At 36.9% G+C, this 22,050-nt stretch overlaps 2 protein-coding genes across 2 annotated transcripts; one reads left to right on the forward strand and one right to left on the reverse strand.

Moving 5' to 3' along the window:
- The first annotated feature begins 3,398 nt into the window (after positions 1-3,398).
- On the forward strand, positions 3,399-6,744 carry LOC110384617 (uncharacterized). Its single transcript, XM_021345998.3, has 3 exons — positions 3,399-3,512; positions 4,562-4,945; positions 6,620-6,744. Exons 2-3 carry the CDS (start codon positions 4,684-4,686, stop codon positions 6,697-6,699), a joined length of 342 nt encoding a protein of 113 aa, XP_021201673.3. The 5' UTR covers positions 3,399-3,512; positions 4,562-4,683; the 3' UTR covers positions 6,700-6,744.
- A 4,862-nt stretch (positions 6,745-11,606) lies between these two features.
- On the reverse strand, positions 11,607-16,485 carry LOC135118967 (KAT8 regulatory NSL complex subunit 2-like). Its single transcript, XM_064042219.1, has 7 exons — positions 16,370-16,485; positions 15,714-15,891; positions 14,852-15,015; positions 14,266-14,411; positions 13,582-13,719; positions 13,035-13,166; positions 11,607-12,477 (listed from the first exon to the last, which is right to left on the reverse strand). The coding sequence occupies exons 1-7, from the start codon at positions 16,455-16,457 to the stop codon at positions 12,292-12,294; spliced, it is 1,032 nt and encodes a 343-aa protein (XP_063898289.1). The 5' UTR covers positions 16,458-16,485; the 3' UTR covers positions 11,607-12,291.
- Positions 16,486-22,050: the final 5,565 nt, after the last annotated feature.

Raw genomic sequence — 22,050 nt, forward strand, 5'->3', positions numbered from 1 at the left:
GATAAAATATAGCCTAGTTTACACGCAGATAATGTAGCTTTCTAATGGTGAAAGAATTTTAAAATCGGTCCAGTAGTTTATGAGTAACAAACAAACAAAGTTTTTCTCTGTACAATATTAGTACATAATGATTATATCAATACATACAAATTTTTCGTATTGGTTCCGTATTTATAGTCTGTAAGTGTAGGACTGTAAAAATATATTAAGTATTTGTTTGTTCTATCGTACAACACAAAGCTTCCGCCTTTATAAAATAACCTACGTCTAGCGGTCGCTGGCTCTCAACCTATAACATTTACAACGTGGAATCCACGTTGCGTTGGACATTTTACGAAAATACTCTTCAAGAATGGACGGTTTTGACAAGGAAACCCTGGATAAACTCCAGCAATTGATGGACCAGACCACAGAACCAGGAAAAGGTCCAAACAGAAAGGCGATTATTGATATGCTTGATTCAGTGGAGTTGGCTGATGATGTAAAGGAAAATTTGAAAGCGATGTTGACCGGAGATGTTCCAAAAGTGTTCGGGAGTTATGGAGGAGGCACTTTTTGGCTATACTGTTTATTTTACTCGTTTTGCTATGCTGAGTAAGTTTTTTTCTAATTTTTGACTGTAAATTCAGTGTTTTTTTTTTTAGTTGAGTGTCGATTTTAATTTTTGTTGTGATTTTCTAGGTAGGGACATAGTGTTAGAGAGATCCTATGTTAAAAATATTATTTTCTTATAATATTGATTTATGATACTCGTGTTTCGTCTTTATTCTTGTTTCGTATTCCGGTTTTAATAATTACTTCTTAATTGACTTGTTCGTTACGACATTTTGTATGTTTTGATCCGCCGGGTTTGTGACCAACCAATCAAGTTAGTTAGAAATTCTGTCGCAAAGCTGTAATTTATATATCCTGATGGATATTAGTGGTAATCAGAAGCCAAAAGTCTGATAAATAGTCATACTAAGAGGCATCTTTCTTGTTACTCAGTACCGAATTTATTTGCTAACTTAGCTCTTTGTCGGTTTTCGCCGTATCCCCAGTTAACTACTTTCCGCACATGGATAAAAAGTAGCCTATATGTTATTATCATTATAAGCTATATTACTGCCAAGTTTTATCAAAATCCATTCTGTAGTGTTTGCTTGAAAGAGCAACAAACATGCACTCGTTAGGCATATGTTATCTCTATAGTGAACTATCCCAAAGATATGAAATATTAATTCAAAATATACAAAAATATTTATATCCTACTAATATTATAAACGCGAAAGTTTGTATGTATGGATGTATGGATGTTTGTTACTCTTTCACGCAAAAACTACTGAATGGATTTTAATGAAACTTTACAATAATATAGCTTATACATCAGAATAACACGTAGGCTACAATTTGTAAACATATTGTTCGAAATACTAAACCTGCGCAGACGAAGTCGCGGGCACCAGCTAGTACAAAATATATATATTAATATTATTTTAGGTTTTAGTCCCAGGAAATTATTTCAATTTTTTGTCAGAAAAAGTCGGCTTCACAACCACCTATTTTATAGATTCTTATCAGTTGTACAGTAGACCGCACATCAGTGGTAACTGTCATGCACCTTAACTCAACAGTAATAAGTACGATTTTCCTATAAAACTGTTACCACTGACCTGAAGTTGACTGTACGTATTATTAAATTCATATAATTAGTTCCGAGTAAAATGGATTATGTATAACGTACATTTTAATTAAACCTTTTACTGTTTATATTATGACAAAGTTCTTGGTATTAAGCGTAGTTTAAGGCCACTCTATGCTCCTTATCACCAACTAAAAGTCAGTTTTGTCAAAACAACTGTTAACTTTGAAATAAGAAACAGTTGAACTGGCGTTTATATTATCGTTGTTTACGCCCAAGTTATCGACAACATAAACTTCAGTTTTCTTAAAACAACCGTTTACTATGAATTTTCAAGTACAATTTTAAAGTTAACATAGGTTTTAAGGACAACGGACGATTATGTTATCGGTGAACTTGTTCCCTAGAATTAGCTTATCCCTTGTAAAACAAATGACCGTCCATCTCCGTATTTTTCTTGAAACAGACCTTTTTCTAAAACACGTTCGTATTCGCAAAATTTCGGCGGCTGACATTTAGTTTGGTTTGAACGCAGCCTATAGGTCAAATATTTATCAGGCTTTTACTTAGTAGCTACAAAATAGTATCTCTAGCAATTACATAAATACATTATATTAGGTACGTTTAAATATATTATCAATTATATCCACCGACTAAGTGTATAAAGTAAATAAGATATTGATAGTAAGCCGGTATTACGTATGCGATTGCTAACGATAGCCACTGCAAAGGGGCTCGTGGCTCGTGTGAGTCCACGTTAAGTACTTAACGAGGTTGTTTTGGATGGGTGGCCATTACATAAAAATACTATGCTCTTGGGCAGGGGAAAGAATAAAATGGTCATATAGCTATGCAAAAATTGAGTCGCAAATCTCTATATTATTTCTAAGTGTATCTTGGACACCAGTGACTGAGTAAAGGTGAAGGAAAACATCTTGAAGAAATCTGGTAACACTTATTCCTTCTCTATGTGAGAAGAGGCCGCAGCCCTGCAGTGGGACAGCAAAAGACTAATGATTAAGAGGTCTGATACCAAGAAAATCAAATATTATAGATGATAAAAGTACACAAACCATAATTATTTAATAACCATAAAGATCTTTCGCCGCACATTCAATTAATAAACTAACAAACAATTTTAATCAATTGTTTGTTTGCTCCTTACTACAATTGTTACTCAGAGAAAAACAGTTGAAACTTATGACCACGCATTGGTTTAAAAAGGAGAATCCAAAATGGTATTCAGCCGAAATAATATGAAATTAAATGCTTAATCGGGAACCTGAATTTGAGAAGCTTGGGCTGGTTTCTTTGTGGTTGCCCGGGTAACTGGGTTGAAGAGGTCAGATAGGCAGTCGCTCCTTGTAAAACACTGGTACTCAGCTGCATCCGTTCAGATTGGAAGCCGACCCCAATATAGTTGGGACAAAGGTTCGGGAGATGATGAGGAGATCTGCAAAAGCTTGAAGTATTGATTAAGCTGGAGTGGCAGTGGGCAGGCTCATAGCATAAATAGCTCGCTGAAGAAATGAAATGGCCTATTGGGCAGAAAAGGTATCGAGTGGCGACCATGACCCGGAAGATTTATTTAACTTTTATGCACACTTTAAAACGGTACATACACATACAATTGCGTTGAAGTTTCAAAGTAAACAGTTCTTTAAAAAGCGGACGTTTATATTGTTGGTGAGCTTGAGCCTAAGTCAGGCAGATTACCGTCCATAAAATGAAATCAAGCAATATTTTCTTTAGCCACTTTTGAAATTCTGATAGCACATTATCTGTGCGAGATAAATAATTTTCCAATTACATATCCACACGTATTTGGACTCCTGATAAGGCAGTCCTACCGATATGTTTACTAGTTTATCACTAGGTGTCAAGCGAAGTGGTAAGTTTAAATGCCTAAGCTGTATTTTGTTACTCTGTGGCCCCCGTATGTTTTGATAAGACAAGATAAAATTTGAGAAAAAATCTTTCAAAAATCTGTCGTTGAAAAAAGGGTATTTTTACGTAAGTCCGACAATTAAAATAATTAAATCTTAATTTTAGAAAATACAGGTGTATGGTGACAAGCGCAGGTGTTAATAAATAATGTTACTATCAAAATAATTAAACTTTCAACCATTATTTTTGTAAATATCTGTGTTAATGAATACCTAATAATTGAAATATTTCCTATTAAAATTAAAACTACTCTGGTAACAAAAGCAAAAAAATCGTCCCCATCTTTACTCAAAACCATTATTTTGAGTGTTTGCCGATTTGTACTTATTTCGTTTTCAATAAAATATCACTGTATGGAATGAAGTGCGTTGGCATCAGATAATATCTGTTCAAATCTAGGTTGATTGCAACATAGCGATAGACGTATTGTATAATACTTGGTATTCAGTTTAATTTGTACTATTTTGGAATACGTTTCATTCCCTTAATAAAAGGGTAATTAATTACCCATGAAAGTTTTGCAGTAATTTAATGTCACCTTTTATTTTGTACTAACGATTTTCACTCGCGTCCCGTGGAAACTATTACTCGCACCAGAATAAAATATAGCCTATCTTACTCAGGGATAGTAGAGCTTCCCAACAGGGAAATATTTTTCAAATCGGTTCAGTAATTTCAAGAAAAAAAAACTGTTATATTAGCTTAGATTACACATGCAAATGACCTAGATAAAGAAATCACACAAAATAGGTAGGTACTAGATTTATTTAATTAATCCCATAATTATCTCATACACGACTCGAACCTCAAACCTAGCGCTTCTCACCACCAGACTGCATCGAATTCTCAAAATAAATCTAACGACAGTATTTTTGGATGACATACATTATTAGGGCGCCACTGCACTCTCACAATGCATTTTCAATTCATACTCTCCCCACTGCACTCGCTAAAATAAACAGAAACTTCAAAAATCTATTCTTACAAAAACAGAAAATGGCTGACCAAGAACACTTAGATTTCCCTACAGAAGATGGACCATCTTTAGGCACGGTGATCAGCGAAAAGCTGACCGAATCTATAGCAAATATGGATCTTTTGAATACGCTACAAAAATGGTAGCCGTAGAACCGGGTGATGAAGAATCGGAGGTAATAAGGGATAAATTAAGAGGAGTTTTGGCTCAGTTCAAGGATATGACTGACGAAGATAAGGCAGAGTTTGCTAAGAAGATAAAAGAGGGTCTTGCTAGTAAATTGAGTATGAGGTTGAAGAATAATGAGATGTTGGCTGGAGTTGAGGATGCGATCAAAGAAGCTGTGATGACTAAGCTTTATATGGTGGCCGCGGCTGCGTTCGTCATTCTAGTTTTAATTGGTATGTTTTGGAGTTTAAGAATTCTGTGTTTGATTTTTGTGAGATTTTTATGTGTATTCTACAACCTAGTATTTGGGCCCAAGTTCACCTACGACAGAAACTACGCGTACTGTTTATGTGTACGTCGTGTGTAGCTAAAAACAGACATAGCTACTTCTATTTAATTTTCTCAAAACAGCTGTTTATTTTGATAATTCATTTTTCAAAGTTGTTTGAAGTAAACAGTTGTAGGGTATTTTATTGTGTCTGTTTTGACAAAAATATTGCTCTTTATAATTTTAAAACGAATGGATCCTTTAATTTTTTGAAGGTTTTGGCTTCTGACTACCAATATGGTATTCTTATTAAACAGGGACTTTCACTTGAATCTACCGACAGGCCTCAATGTGTATGGTCACCCATCTAAAAGCTATAGGTATATTTTTTTTTTTTTTATTATTTATTATTCAAAATATCAGATTTACAATTTGGTTACATAACAGTAAATATACCGACACAAACCATCGCGGGTTTAACAGTGGTATGTCAGCCACGGCAACTCGGTGACACATTTATACATAGGTATACATTATATATACATAAGGAGTTACTTTCTAGATCTCACTGCAGTCTAGAAAGTACTTCTTTAGTATCTTTTGACAGTTTTTAGGATTTATTTTACTGCAGAGTTCAATGGGCAGGTCATTTAAATATGATGGTAGCATACATTCCCACGTCCTTGCTCCATAGATATTATTAGATTTAGGTATGATAAATGTAGGTAAATATGTTAAACAACGCAACGACTTTAGCCTTTCGTATTTACGGATATTGAGAATATTGTGACAATTTTCACTTATAACGCGTAAACGTACCTTATCAAATACATTAACAATTTGACAGTGCTTAAATAAACATATTATTATTATTATTAATACATAGTAAGCGGAATATTATTTTGGAATAACCTATTTAGCACCTGTTTACAACTCGTGCACGGATTTATCTTTATCTTTGATAAAAATCTTAATTAGGTATTCACTAATATTTACTATCTAATTATGAAACTGATTTAAGTACGTATGAATTTGGTTGTGTAAACAATAGTAGTTTCTAATCTTTAAGAAGCTTAAAATTGTTGTCACCAATTTCATATTACTAACTAGGCAGACAGATTTTTACGAATATAGCCTATATGTATATTCTATATAAAAAAAATAATACATATCATAAACCTTAAACTGATTAGTAGACATTAGTAGGTGCCTAAAACTTCCTAGAAAATCACTATTGGTGAAAACCGTATGAAAATCCATGCTTGGGTCTATCGCGAGCACTTATAATATATATTTTAATTTCATAATTTACTCTCTTAATTTTATGTACTGAACAATTTCACATCCAATATCAGAATGAATACAATCTCGAAATTGATACCACCGTGTAAATATTAAAACTACAAATAATGATATCGGTACCTTAATCGCCTCATCGCCGCTGCATGTTTTCTCATTTCCGCTGTACCTTAGAAACCTCCCATAGTATGCCACTAATCTGGAACTTCAGCTCTCTTCCATATCAAACGTTCAACCGCTAAGTATAGTCTTCCCCATTGATTCAGAAAGACTGGTTAGAAACAGCAACTACCCGCAACCTCATAAAAATGTAATAAGTAATCTTTTTTCTTTTTTCCAGTATTCTTCGGCTACAAACTTTACAAATCGATAAAGGAAAAGGAAAAGAAACGCGAGGAAAAGAAAAAGCTAAGCAAATGAAGAAAAAGAAATGATTTGACCCTAAGGAAAACTGGAGCGAGGCAACTATGAGTTGTGTATGGGGAATTATGTAAATATTTTCAAAATTAATTAATACATTTTTTTGAAAATTCTTGTCAAAATCGGTCTAATAATTAAGGAATTTTTATTTATTTTGTGTAAGTACGGTAAAAATTGCTCTTTTAGCTGTGCGTAGTACATTTTGAATAGAAAAATCTACTTTTAATTTATTAATATATACAGCAATGGTGTAAATTACAGTTTTATCATTAGTATTTAATGATATATACTCTAAATTAAAAAATATGTTTAGTGAAATATTCAAAATTAAATTTTGTTTAGGTTCTAGAATAAACTTTATTTACAAGTAAACCAAAAATTGAATTTAAGTACTTGAAATTAAAATACGTAATTTTCCAAACACAACTCTAAATCGACTGATTAAAAACTATTTAAGATTAAACTTTTTATTTATTCCTGTTGTATTAGTGTTGACATAGATTTTTTGACTTTTAATATGTTTGCTGGCAACCCGTAGAACGCACAAACAAATGAAAATGTAATTTTACAAGTTGCTCAAAAATTGCACAATGTCTGAAAACTACGGGTTTTAGCAAAAACATTGCATGAATTTTAAATCGCATTTTTCAATTTATAAATGACAACTTAGTTAATAAAATAACTGAATAAATTACAATGTTACTATCAACTTTTAAAATTACCTATGTAACAGTGAAATTAAATTATGTAATTTTATTAATAAAATGCATTTAAATATTGTTAACTTTAATAAATATAACTTTTACATTCCTAAACATTGAAATTCCTGTAGATGTCGTTGTATTAAGTTTTACAACTTTGTTATACGAATGATTTGATTTTTTATAATTTTATGTGTGCCGATTTTCTGTTGACAATACAGTTTATTTTTACATGACAAGCTTGTTTTATTTTATCTTCTAAGTAGAAACCCAGCTACTAAATAGGCGCTCTGATTCAGAACTCAGAAACAACTTAGCAATAAATTGTGCGCAACTAAATTGCATAGCAATAGCGCTTTTCGTAACCACCTAAACTTGGTCGGGTTACCACGGTCATTCACTTCCTAATGACTTTAATCGTATTATTTCATTAAATATCCAATGTACTGAGCTGAAATTTTACTGATATGCAACTGATCTAAATAACTAATAATTGACATAACATTCAGATCATATATCCAATCCAGTGGCCAAATAACACCGCGCGCATCAAGACCGTGCTCGTGAAGAACTGAATATCATCATAACTTGTTAAATACTTACAGGATACTAATGAAACTTCACATACATTTGAAGGCACTTACAAGCTTTAAAATAACGTTTAAAGTAAGTCTTTAGACTTCTTATTGAGAGTGCTGGGACCAATTGAAATGTTTTTTCATTCAATTAAATAACCTTTAAGATATGCATTATTTTGGTTTTATTATTGCCGAACAAATTTAAACTAAGTCCTAGGAAGTCATGTGTATGATAAGAATCCGCTTAACCATTTCTGAGATCTAGCAAAACCAAAAAGGTTACCTCAGCAAAATCTCGAATAACTTCGCAACCGAAGAAAGAACAAATACAAATTATGGCACAACATTTACTTTATCTCGACAACTAATTTTATAGGTAATATTAAATATATAATTTTATTGGTAAATAGGAAATTGACTCCAGTTTTTTGTGTATGACGGCGCCACCGTCGATGTGTCAACCGTCGATCTGTCAACGGTGGACCTTATATAAAGCGGCGCGCGCGCACGACTCGGGTCACGACACCCGAGCTGGCTGCACCCATCTACACACAGCCAGCTCACACAACAGACACTCCACACACACGATATACATTCGGCGAGCGTCGTGTGCTAGGTTAATATAGGCACGACGCAACCCGCCACACAATCACGACTCCACAACATTGTACTCACGCAATACCGTGTCGCGCAAGCGCGCACACGGTGGCGCACTCACTGAGCGACGGTACACACACATACAAGCCGCTCATACATACACAATCGGCCCGTCGGCTGGAGCGTGACCGGCTAGCTCTGGAAGCGTTACAGTCGCGGGTCTAGCATACCCGTTGTGCAGGGGCGCAGAGCCGGCGTCTCTGTCGCTGGTCGTCACCCGCCGGGCCTCCCCCGGGTAACCGGGGGTCTCACCTGGCGGGGACTGACCGCCGAGATGCCGTGAAGAAGCGGCAATGTGCTGCCGCCAGCGCACCTGCAAACAAACACACGACATATTAACACATAGGGCAGCGTCGCACAAACGCTGTCCTAATTTGCCGCGCCTACATCGGCAACCCAATGACCTGCCCGTAGTAACGGGCAGCGGTTGGATCCCGCGGGAAAGGGGCATAGCCCCGTGGCCCGCCAGCCGCGCCCCCTTGCGGGGGCGCAGCGACTACCTCAGTTGGACTCGGGTCATTCGTTCGCCAACCGTTGCCGAGTGCACACCTCCCACAAATTCGTGATAAATAAGTGTAGTGACTAATATTGTGTTAATTGGAATAAACCAAGTGATTGTGTGAAGACCTCTTTGTTTTATTTAACAATGCCGGATCCTGACGCCGACATCAGAAGTGGATACAATCCGAATGCCCACATCTGTTAAGGATTGCCCTGCATCGCCCACGTGTTCAAAAAGTGAAGATTCTAGTGGCAAAAGTTGATACGCCTGATGCAACACTGCTATCGCATTGAATCAAGCCAGGCAAGCACAAGCAAGAATCCTGGGTGGTGAATCTCGTACTGCAACATGATGTTGGTTGGTTGGTGAATGACCAGACTGATTTCGGGAGAACTCGCCACGTGAAGATAAATTGCCTACCCACTAAAAATAAAAAAATGGAAGTCGATAATTTAAAATGGAGTTTGTAGTAGAAGATTTATTAAGAATTTCAGCGAAGGTGCAATATGGTAACCACGGTTATGGTAATGGTATCGGTTTCCATTGTTACATGTCAAGCTAGTTATTGAAGGTATGCTAGAAAATTTACCGAATTTGTCTTTTTTTTTTCATGTTTCAACAATGACGGTGATTATTGTGCAATATGGCGAGAAAATTACGACGTTGAATGGAGCATCCCAGCTGCCTGCCAGGAGCCCAACGTGTCATTGTGAGGTCGGAGTGTTGGTGCTCGTGCATCTCCGTGGCTTCACGTCCGCGAAAGCTTTGCTATACTGCGCGCCATAGCGATGTGCGATCGTCACGCACGTTGAGTGGAAAACCCGGTGAGACCAATCCATTGTTCAATCCATAGTTTTATGTTGAGGTTATTTTTTACACGAGGTTATTAAACGTGGAACTGCCTCGTTGACTAGGGGTATTGGTAGATATGAACTGCGTCGTTGGTTTACTTGTGCGACTGTTGTGCGCGGGGTCTCGGGTCGGGACGAGCTCGCTTTGGAAATTTTCACAAGGCAGCCCGGAGCCTGGAAGATGCTGATTGACGCACCCTTCATTGGAGAGCGCATTGACGTCGGTCCTCCTTGTGGTTTCACTCTGGTTGTGTTAGGCTGTCGCTATGAGATTGAAGGAATAGGGTACATCTTAATTGTTGTTCTTCTGCTGCTCTTTGTTAATAAAATTGCGTTTTTCTTGAAAATCACGTTTTGTTGATATCTCAAAACTAAAGCTGATACAGAAATTCTGACTTCAGATCTTCAATTAGCAGCCCAAAATATACAATATTAGTCGTAATATTTCATGCAACAAAAATCTTGTTCCCTTGTGTTATCTATAAGATTCAAATGACCATTTTCGACATCTGGCCTGGGTAACGCACACAGCCCCGGCAGGTTTTGGCCTTGGTGGGCCACCTGGGGTTTGTTGACTCTCCGAGGGGGCGTGGACAATTCACGAAAACGAGATTTTTAACTAGTAATAAAAATATATACGTGTACCTAGATGACTTTTAAGAAAAGATCTTGAAATTCGATTATCTTGAAACGGGTTAACTTTTGCCCAGTATATCCCATGGTCAAATTTGTCCGTATTGACCTATATTATACTATCACCTCATGAAAGGATGCGGACTACCTACTTACAAGTAACCCTATATATTATGTAAGTATAGATATCAACCTTATCATCATTTAATTAGGGCACATTTTGGAAAGGACACCCTAAGGGGTCTACTAGACATGGGTAGAAATAGAAATAAACTTCAAAAATATGTACTGGAATCATTTTTATTTGGAACATTTAGATTGACGAAGTATAATACAATGTTTTTATTTAGGTTTCTTACTTCTTAAATTATTACATTGGTACATTTGCAGACTAGAACATAAGATTCAGAAAAGGTGGGTATTGTTTTATTTTTTACAACATTTATAAAAGAGATTACATATGATATTTGGATACTTTTCTATATTAAAAATGCATATTTAACCAATAGTTATAAGTTATAGTACTTATGGTGAGTGGCATTATTTAACTATACCTATAATAATTTTCAGTTGTCAAATAGAATTTTCCCGATGGGCGACAATTTTTCAGCAATTGTTACAATAATACAGTTTATCTCACAAAAATGTTACATATTTATTTCTATATACCATACAATTTTTAAGCAAATTCCAAAAATTGATTTGTCACAATAACAAATCTATTTAGTTCTCTTAACTATCACAAGGTTTTGATTCAAGGCAAAACGTATCTTTCACATCACAATACCACATTAGTCAAGTTTAGTCACATTTCTCACTATTTATTATCACCAAGTTTAATTATATTATGCCTAGCCTTTTTCCATTTACGTTAGAATTTGAGACAATCCTAAAAACACAATTATTGGTTCACATAATAGTTATAGGTACTTAACACTGGTTTTCAGAAGTCTAGTAAAAGTTCAATTTGTCACATTAATTCATGATTGGAAAGTCATTTTTACACTTTATAAAGTATAACTGTTTTGGTATTAAATTGTCTCAAATACACTTAGAAATGCACTTTTAATACTTTTTATGCGTTTATTGTTTTAAACGAGATTCAAGTCACATTATCTAGTCAAATGATCATTTTAGCACTCATTTTCAAATCAACGTCAAGTCAGTCTTTACCTTTACACACCAACCACCTTTTATATTAAAGTGTCAATAATCCCATCACAATTAAACCACTCAATCATTTTTATCAAAGTTTTCGGTAAGTAACCAAATAAGCCCTATTGTCAGAGTTTCCACCATGTTACATACACTTTTCACTGAATAGTTTATTTGTTTAGAAAAGGTTTTGTTTACTCGACGTTAAACAATGTCATACACACATTGCACCTTTATGTACATAGTATCGCGTTCAAGTCCCGATTATCTACAAATATGTGTTCAAATCGCGAAAGTTAAAATACTTTTAAACACACTTTCGTGTCCACATCACAAACAAGTAAATTACTTATTTATCATACAAGTTTTGGTTAACACAAGCCTAATATCAGAGTTTCCACACCTAATTATGATACACTTTTCACTGGTTTCTTTGTTCACACACTTTAATGTCCAGCGTTCACATCGCAGACTTCAAAATCGTTATACATCTGGTAAACCAGATCAGCTATTTGTCATTCCTCCGTCATATCCTGGCTGTATGCGACTTCCAACTCCTGGACTTCCACTCTGTCTTCTTGGACCTCGGTTAGAGACTCTGTGAGGTCCGGGAGTGTCTCTGAAGGAGGGTCTAGCAGTTCGTCCGCGTGAGAGTCGTCTGATGTTGAGGGCTGTTCCGATTCTGTGTCTGACCCGTGTTTCTGTAATGGGAGAATTTTTTGTGAGTTTTGAAAGGTAAATGTGTTTTTTAGGAAGATTGAAGTAGAAATGAACATTTTGGAAGCGAGTGGCCGATTGCAACTACCGACCGTAAGTGCCGCAACTGCACTGCTGGATTCTATTATATCTGTATGTATTCTATTTACATGATACTATTTTGGATAGAAGCAGCTACAACACGTGGTGACTGCCTCAGATATCAACCGATTTCATGCAGTTGCACGTGGGGTCAGAAGTTGCAGTTGCGAATTAAAATTGTCGCGATTATGGACTTTCAAAGTCGGTACAGCAGATCTCTTGATTCCCTAATAATCTTTCTTATGCAGGGTGTCCCTTGTATAACACTGGTACAATCAACTTCAGGTCAGTGGAAACAGTTTTATAGGAAAATCGTACTTATTACTATTGAGTTAAGGTGTATTACAGTTACCACTGATGTGCAGTCTATCGTACTCGACTGCCTTTGACTGGAAGCCGACCCCAAGCTAGGCATATGATATGCCACAGTGTCCTTTGCAGTGTGGTAGTAGAAATTTACCTCTAAAGTGAAGACAGTATAGACGGGAGGGTCGGTGTGGTAGCGGCAAGCGGCTGACGGTAGTGGCAGCTTGGCGACCGGCTCCCGGCACGATGTTACGCCTCGAATGTCGCCGCATGCGTTGAAGAGTACCTATATAAAAATAAAAAATATTACATATTAAGACGAGATAAAAACTTAAGGTGAATGCTTCAACTGCTAGCGGGAAATAAACACTACTATTATAAAGCTGAAGAGTTTGTATGTTTGGTCCGATTTGAAAGAATCATTCATTCTTAATAATTGACTTCAAATAAAGAAGGTTCTCATTTTGACTAATTGTATAAAGAGGATAGATTTGATTGTTAATTGAACATGAATAAGCTCCGAAGCTACTTGGCCGTTTTGAAAAATTCTTTCGAAAGAAGCTACATTATCTCCTGTGAACACATGCTATATTTTATCCCAGTATGGGCAGTGATTTCCACAGGACGGAAAACGGCTAGTATTCATTAAAATTCCTTATCAACCAACTTCAAAAAGTTGGTCCTCTATATTTAGTTCTCACCTGTTGCCTATCATGCAATATATGCTTCAAACAATGTTTAGCTGCAGGTAACACGTGGGTAGGACATCTGACGCCGCCCTCAGTGAACGTACACCGGCCTTGCGACGGTATCGGACGATTGGGACACGGGTCGTTTAGCTGGAAATGTTAAATAGTTCATTATTAAAAACAAGAAGTAACATTCAGTAAAAAACAACGTTATTTTTAACTATTATATTATAGTTCTCGACAAACTTTTGTCCCCATAGAAAGCATAAACCATTTTCGAGTTCTATACAGAAAGGGAAAGTTGTATCTCGAAAAGAGTGATAAAGTTTGAAAATATACACAATTATAACATTGCACTACATGCAAGAAATACCTAGTGTGCTAGTGAAAACTAGAATAAAATAAATATTTTAGAGGGTTGTGCTCCCAAATATCATGCGTGCTTGTTTTGCTCTACTTATAGATAACCAATTTCATCCCATACCCAGATAAAACAGCCCATGTTACTCAAGAATTATGTACCTTCCTACAGTGAAATCATTGCTTTTTGTGTGTTGTGATTTCCTGTGTTGTTAATTTTCTTGGTGTTCAATAAAGAATAATCTGACTATCTAATTTATCATACTGGTTTGTGGTTCCGGACCTTTAAGGGTGCAAAAGTGTTTATTCATATTATATTAGTAAAGATGTACATACCTTAGCCCTCTTATGATGCATCTTCCTGGCTAACACAGCATCGTTGCCGTGTTTTCTATGGTAGCTGGCATACGCCTTCAGTTTGCGTAGTTGTCGCCTTTCACGAACCGTGAGTGGACCGCTTCGGGACTGAGAGTTTATACTGCCTGTAAGGAAAATATAATATATTAAAATATAAGAATATTGTTTAACCAAAATTATCATCATCATTTTAGCCATAGGACGTCCACATCAGAGTCTACCTCGCAATCTTTATTTAATTGTCTGATAGACAATGTTAATGAACTGACCTAGGTTCATGACTGTGTATAATAATAGGTACGTAGAGATGAAAATTGATGAAAGTTAGACACGCTTGTTTCAGATATGACATGAATTTGAACTGTTTTGGTGACGTTCGTCGACTGCAGCATCTTCAGTACTTCAAAAGAGTTTGTTCCACTACTTTTCTTCCCAGCAAAACACATAGGAAGTGGTGAAGGGTGGGCATTTTGGGGCCGTCTTTTGTTTTGAAAAGTACTGATTTATCAGCCAAATTTGAATTTAAGTTTTTGTGTTTGCTGGCCCCTGATCCCAGGGTACTCACAGTACTGATCCCTCTCCGCCTTGAGGTCCCGCAGGTACATCAGCCGCGCCGACTGCAGCAGCACGCGCAGCCGCGACATCTGTGTCACGTACGCCGACTGCAGCATCTTTAGTGCCGACTGTGCCACGCTCACCGCCTCCTCGGCCGTGTATACTCCTGCTTTCCTGGAAATTAAACAATAATATTACTAAGAAGACCTCATAAAGTCTTTTCTAAGTTTGTATGTAAATGTAGGACGTCCACCAACGAGGTGGACAGACGACCTTATGTCGGTCGCCGTCGACGCTGGATGCAGGTCGCCTCCAACAGGTATCTGTGGAGATCTAAGGGGAGGCCTATGTTCAGCAGTGGACGTCCTATGGCTGAGATGATGATGATGTTTGTATGTACTTTCTAAGTAGTTCTTGGACATCGATGACTGTGTTTCGGATGGCACGTTAAACTGTAAGTCCCGGCTGTCATTGAACATCACATCAACATTGGCAGTCATTACAGGTAGTTAGCAGCCAGTAAGTCTGACACCAGTCTAACCAAGGGGTATTGGGTTGTCAGGGTAACTGGGTTGAAGAGGTCAGATAGGGCAGTCGCTCCTTGTAAAGCACAAGCCGACCCCAACATAGTTGTGAAAAGGCTCAGAGGATGATTATTAAGAAGATCACGACGATTAGTTAGTTATCTCAAAATCTCGCGTGACAAATCCGTCGTCACGACCCGGAGGAAATGGTGGAGCATACAGTGCAGGTACAGTCCTCGTCGAGGCTTTAGGCGGCGGCGATCTCTCCGGCCCTGGTTCAGGCCATGGTCCGGGGCGAGAGGGAATGGGATGCCGAAAAACTCCTGTCTTGAGACAGATCACACTCACCACAGCGGCGTCTCCTCGCAGGGAGCGTCTTCAGCATCAGACAGATCCTCGTGGTCACCAGCGCGGCAGTCACCGCCGGGCCCCAGGGTCACGCTCTCGCCGTCACTGTCACTGCAGCTCGCGTACTCCATCATGGCGGTAGCGTAGGCGTTGTTGATTGATGTTGCGTCTATTTGCTCTAAAAATTAAGAAGACATTGTTAGGGGAAAATATACTTGGTTTCCTTCTGCCTCTCCTCTCTCTTCCACATTCATCTTAACACACTCAGGGATAAAGCAGCGCTTGGACAGGTCGACCCATTGATGGATGACCATCTATATCATAACAAGTCCCTCCGTATTTCAGAAGGCACGTCAAACTAGTGGTCCCGACCTCCTGACTTTCATATATCTCTGACAGTCAAGCCAGTCAGAAATCAAAAGTCTGACAACCAATCACCCTGATGAGAGGGTATTGTGATATGAGGAGATCAGATAATCAGATACCAACGTTCTCAATATTCTATCTAAAATATCTTTGTTTTGCTTACTTGAAGTGGGAATTTGATATGACTTGTATGGAGCTGATACCAACATTCCGTGTCTAGTAAATACTGGAACCTGTCTCCAACATAGCTGAGTAAACGCTAGGTAGATAGCATAACTAGTTACACTTACTGAATGGATCAACAATTTCTGGATCGGCCTGTTCTTGCTCAGCTGGGTCACTGACAACTGACACTGATGATGCACAAGATGTCGTCATGACGTTCTGGCCTGAAATATATATGTATATATTATCTTTATTTATTACTTGTTTTTCTTTCATGAAACCTATGATATATAGATAGTCCTGTAAAGTGATGAATTTTACTAATAACTCAAGAATAAACTAGTAAGTTTGTTCCAAACAAAACAGTGACTGGCAACGAAAAACATTTTAGGTATCAATAGAATGGTAGATATGGTACATAATACATAAACCTTGCCATTCCGTGAACATTTAGAATGTTTGCGGCCAATTTGCTACCGTTTGCTAGAGCGAGAAAACCAGAAGAAACATTTGTATGCCCACCGATGGAACTGTGGAATCTCGTCTTTACAGTAGATAAGTCTTAAAACATAACTTTTTGGCAGTCGGTTAAAAAGCTTAGTCATATAATGATATACAAATATACTCACTTAACATAATGCTGCAGCTGGTTAAGCAGTGTCTCGGTGGTAGTGACGGGCGGAGGCGGCGCAGCGCTGCGCTGTCGAGCGTATAGTGCCGCTCGGGCGTGCTCGAAGCAGAGGCTGGAAATAAATGTAGCATTTTAAATAATTGTTACATAAATACTTACTTAAATCTATACTAATGCTAGTGCCGTGGGTATGTGCTTATCTACATAGGAAGTCCACAATTTTATAACAAAATGTGATAAATTTTGTGCAAACTTGTCATAAACCATCCACTAAATAGTCCAAACAATGTCTAAACATTTGAATAATTCTTTCACTGGTAGAAAGCTACACTATCTGCGCTGAACATGTTTGCCCGGTATGCGTTACTGGCAAGTTTCATCGAAATCCATCCAGTGTTTTAAACTTTACATTTCTACATACTCTGTATCTCTATGATCTCTCTTTCAGCTGCATCTGGTTAGGTTGGAAGCCAATCCAAAAGTAGTTGGGAAAAGGCTAGGCAGATGATATATAGAAGACGTATAACATACCCAGTATCCCTATGATCCCTCCCATCACTCGGTGCAGGCATCGGACACCGCTCTCCATTGCCATACGTATGAGCACACTGTCGGTACGGTGCAGTTGGATCCTTCAGTATGTGACGATAGCAATACTGTCTTCCGGTCACCACTGGTAAGGGACACTCATAACTCTTGTATGCACAGGTCCGGCTCGATACTATTTCTTTTGTAGCTGTGGATTTTAAAGGTTATGGGTTAGTATTTGGAAATGTGCATAACTTTTGTGTGGAAACTGTGTGATTTATGTGCTTGTAATGTTTTTATATGATACCTGTTTGTTTCCACAATAAAATATTTTTTTACCTTGATGGAGTTGCCGAAATCATTATAAACCTATAGAACAGAGATAAAAATAACCTTTGGTATGTAAGTATGTGAGTAATTATAAATTAAATTACTTAGAGGCAGTTTAAAAATAACTGTCTTACATTTTATCTAGCTTTACTCTTCTTTTTTATTACCAACCTATTAGGCTCTATGATGGCAACATTTTATAAATGAGTATGATGGCAACACCAACACTGTCTAGAAGGGTTGCCAGATTAAAAAAAACAAAATTAAAGATACATACCTGAGCTCTAAGCTTGACTTCCTCCTGTTTCTTCACAGCCTCAGGGTCAGGTGGCCTGATGGACTTCACATTGGTGATGCGAACGCCTGAAGGCGCTCTGCCCCCTCGGCTCAGCATCCTGATCTTGGGCAGATGCACCACCTTTGAGGTTGGGGCTGAGACATAGCACTCGAAGAATCAACTGGAAAAATGGAAGTTAGAATGAGAGTGGCAGGTTCGCGTGGGTAGAAAACATGTTGGATGGTACATGATTTGTAAGAATATTGAATTTTAAGCAATAAAAATCAAGAAATTACATAAATATGTGTAGTTAAGCTACATGAACACCAAAATTAACGTAATGGGCAAGTAAACAGAAACGTAAGAGCTGAATAGCCTTGAAAAATGTGCGCAAAAGTTGTCTATGTGTTTGAAAACTTTTACATATTATGATTGCTGTGTGTTTAGATTCTTCACGGTTTATTTAATGCTTATTGCAAAACAGGTTACAGTGATCGGTTTTTGTCTGATTGGACTTACGTTCGGTAATCCGAATATTATGCGCATGCAGCTGGTTAACATTTTCACTTCTAAACGAATACATAGTTCTTTGGAAAATAAAATACTCTAATTATGTACACCAACACACAATACAGTAAATAAATATCGAACAATAAAGAAACACTCAATTACTTTATATATTACGTAATTAGAGCACACGAAAACTTATTTTTTATACTGTTTTCGTCGTAATCGCGCAAATCCACGTAGCCGCGCAAAATTTCACTTCATCGACTCAACAATAAATTGTCAATACTCATACTCATTAATTAATTACCTTTATTTCTAAAACTCTGATTACACTAAATCGCCTAGAAAATTAATTAATTATTTATGGTGTCATTAGCAGTAACTTCAGTTATAATCTAACGTTTTTTCACCAAAGAAATAGTAAAGTGTATTGTAAACAGTGGTGGGTCGGCCATTTGCACGGTGTGACAGAGTATTTAGGTCCGTAATTTTAAAGTTGTCTAATTTCCTTCAAAAGTTAATGAATCACGTCAAAAATATGCACAAAAGAAAGAGAAATGTTTATACTATACAATGAAACATAGTGATAAAGTGAAACATACCTGTGATTGTTGCAGATCAACATTCTGTCACCGGAGACCTCACTGCGTTAACCACCAAGTTTTACAATGGCGTCCGTTTGAGAATACCTATCGCGAATTTATGTTGAGACGAAAATTTCTCAATCGTTATATAATTAATTTGTTGTTTTCAAAAAACGTATTTAATTTTTAGTTCTTACTTAGTGATAAATATCAGTGTTGTACATTCAAAATGTTAAACTATTAGTTTTAAATCTCTCAAATGTTAACGTGGTCTACGTCCGGTCGCCGCTGTCATAGCGCTATCCCTTTCCCACTCACGCACTTAGACGGAGCTCTGCTCTCCGTCGTGCTTTCTCGCGGGCAGTCGGAACATCCGTTCAATGGCTGGAGGGCAAGAAAAATGGTATTTTACAAAAGAACAATTACTGAGTTCTCCAAGCAGAAAATGCGGTTTAGATGCAGATAAAGAATTAGCATATCGGCAGCAGGCCGCGAATTTAATACAGGATATGGGACAGAGGCTTCAAGTGTATCCTTTTTCAAAATGTGGTGTTTTCAGTTCAATGTTTTTGTCGAGTCATGTGCTTATAGTGCGTATAACACGCTAACGAAATGTGTTTTTACTTGCGTAACCATCGCTAGCATGCATTTAGATGCATAAAGAAGTGTATAAAGTGTGTTGTGACGGTGAAATATAGTGAAATGATGACGAAACTTCGGCTGGCCCGCGGCGTCACTGTGGCCACTTTCGCTCGGTAGTGTGGGATTTCCCGCGTGACAGTGAGTAACGGACCGTTTTCTAGAGGTAAGACAGTTATAATATGTATGAAAGGACCTGAAATGTACGAAATGTTTGTATTTAGGTTAGGGTCACGCATGATAGCGTGGTTTTTTCTCGAGGTCACTGATCTTACAGCTGTGAAGCTACGGGACGCTTGCGCGGATGACGTAGGGCCTCCGTGAGTGATCGACCTGCTTGCCCGAGCTAAATTTACTCGATACAAACGATTTTTACATACAACACGCGCGTGGCGCGCAATTCTACGTAAATCGTTCGTGATCTTCACCTTATCATGTTTTCCTGGTACATGCACGTTATAAACATAGATAACAAACGTAATTTCTTCTGTACTTTTGTTCGAAAATTGACGTATATGCCTTATCTTGATATCAAAACATGTATTTGTAGCAGAAATCTTGCATCTACAGCCACCAAGCTAAGTTTTATCTCGAAACATAGTCATGTTCTTTGGGTAAAACCCTGAATACAAAACATCGGTTATATTGTAAACACAAGCAGCGAAAACACTTCAAAATACAGTTTTTCCTGTTAAACTTTGACCTGACTATAAACGGCTAAAACATACTATTTTCAGTCGCATTTCCTAATTCTTAGCCAACGGAAGAGATAAAGTCAAGAATAAACCTTTTAATGTAAAAAAAGAAATTTATCGAGTGGCTGGCTGAAAACATGTTTTTGGGAAACTCTTGATTTAAAAGGAATTTGGGTTGGTCACTTTCTCTTCACAACCAATCTTTATATCTTCAGTATGTGGCAATACCCAATTTTAGGACAATTCTCATTTCTGTAACTCCTAAAATACTTTTAAGTCCATAAGAGGTTTTATTCTACTCTATTTTGGGGTTGGAATAGAACTAATCATATTGAGACCATATAAAATCGTTTCCTCGCCAAATTTTCTTAAAAAGAAGATCACAAACTATTTGTAAATAATGTAAGGATCTTTGTTCCTCATTCACGTTAAAACTAACAAATAGATTCTGATGAAATTTTGCAGTAACATAGCTTATACATCAAAATAACAAATAGGCTACTTTTATCCAAGTATGGGCAGTTGTTCCCTCAGGAAGTGGGTAAAACCACTGAGAATAAGCTAGCTTTTCAACAAAACATAGTTTTTGTCGACATTCCACTCATTATTGTAAAACCTTGTATTGTGAATGCCAAGGCAAGCTACCTTGACCCCATTGATTAAATAACTGACCTTCCAAATAGTTCTACATTGAAATTGTTAGTTTTTCATGGTAATTGTGAGAAAGTTGGTTCTAAGGTAAAATTGAAACCATTGTTTTGACATGGTGTAAGAATGAGCCATTGGGGTTGTATAGAAATGTTTAAAAGGTAATAATTAGGGGACTCTGTATCATTATCTTGATAAGTCTAGCTCATCATCCTCCAAGCCTATTCCCAACTTTGTTGGGGTCAGCTTCCTTCCTTCCTTTGATAAGTCTATCTGAATGTCGTGAATATTGTAAAACTGAATTAATCACGCTAATCTCATTATGAAATTATGAAAAATTATTTTAATGTTAGGTATTTGTCTATCAAGGAAGGCTATATAGTCTGCTATCTAGAGAGTTTTTGAATATTTGAAAGCAAACCAATAAACAGGATAGAAAAGTTTTCAAAATCTGTCCTCTTTATGACAAGATTTGAATTTCATGTCAAGAATAATTTCATTACATACATGCATTATTGTGTATAAGTATAAAAATAATCTCATATGTACAAGCATAAGATTATTTTTGATAATTTACTAACCAAGATGATCTAATTTGATAAATATTCAATGTTTTCTTGATACTGATACTTGCCTGCTTATCAGACTGAGACTAAATGCGTTATAATTTTGTATTTTTTATGAGTAGTTATTATGACATTGGTGTTTGATACAAGGGTATGGAGAAATGTTCAGCAGTAGTTAAATGCACATTTCTTACATGAGGCTGGTAGTAATAAAAATAAGCAGAAAAGTGATGGTTAAAATCCACCAAAAATCGACAAGAACTGCTTGTATGCAGTTTGCCTGTGTACATTTGAAGGGATATTATAGATTCTCCAAAAACATTGGATTCCAATTTTATTATGACTCAATTTCACATACAGTAAACAACCTATCCATGGCTATGCAAATCAGACTTTTA

Source organism: Helicoverpa armigera, chromosome 27, assembly GCF_030705265.1.
Source record: "Helicoverpa armigera isolate CAAS_96S chromosome 27, ASM3070526v1, whole genome shotgun sequence".
Classification (NCBI taxonomy): Eukaryota; Metazoa; Arthropoda; class Insecta; order Lepidoptera; family Noctuidae; genus Helicoverpa; species Helicoverpa armigera.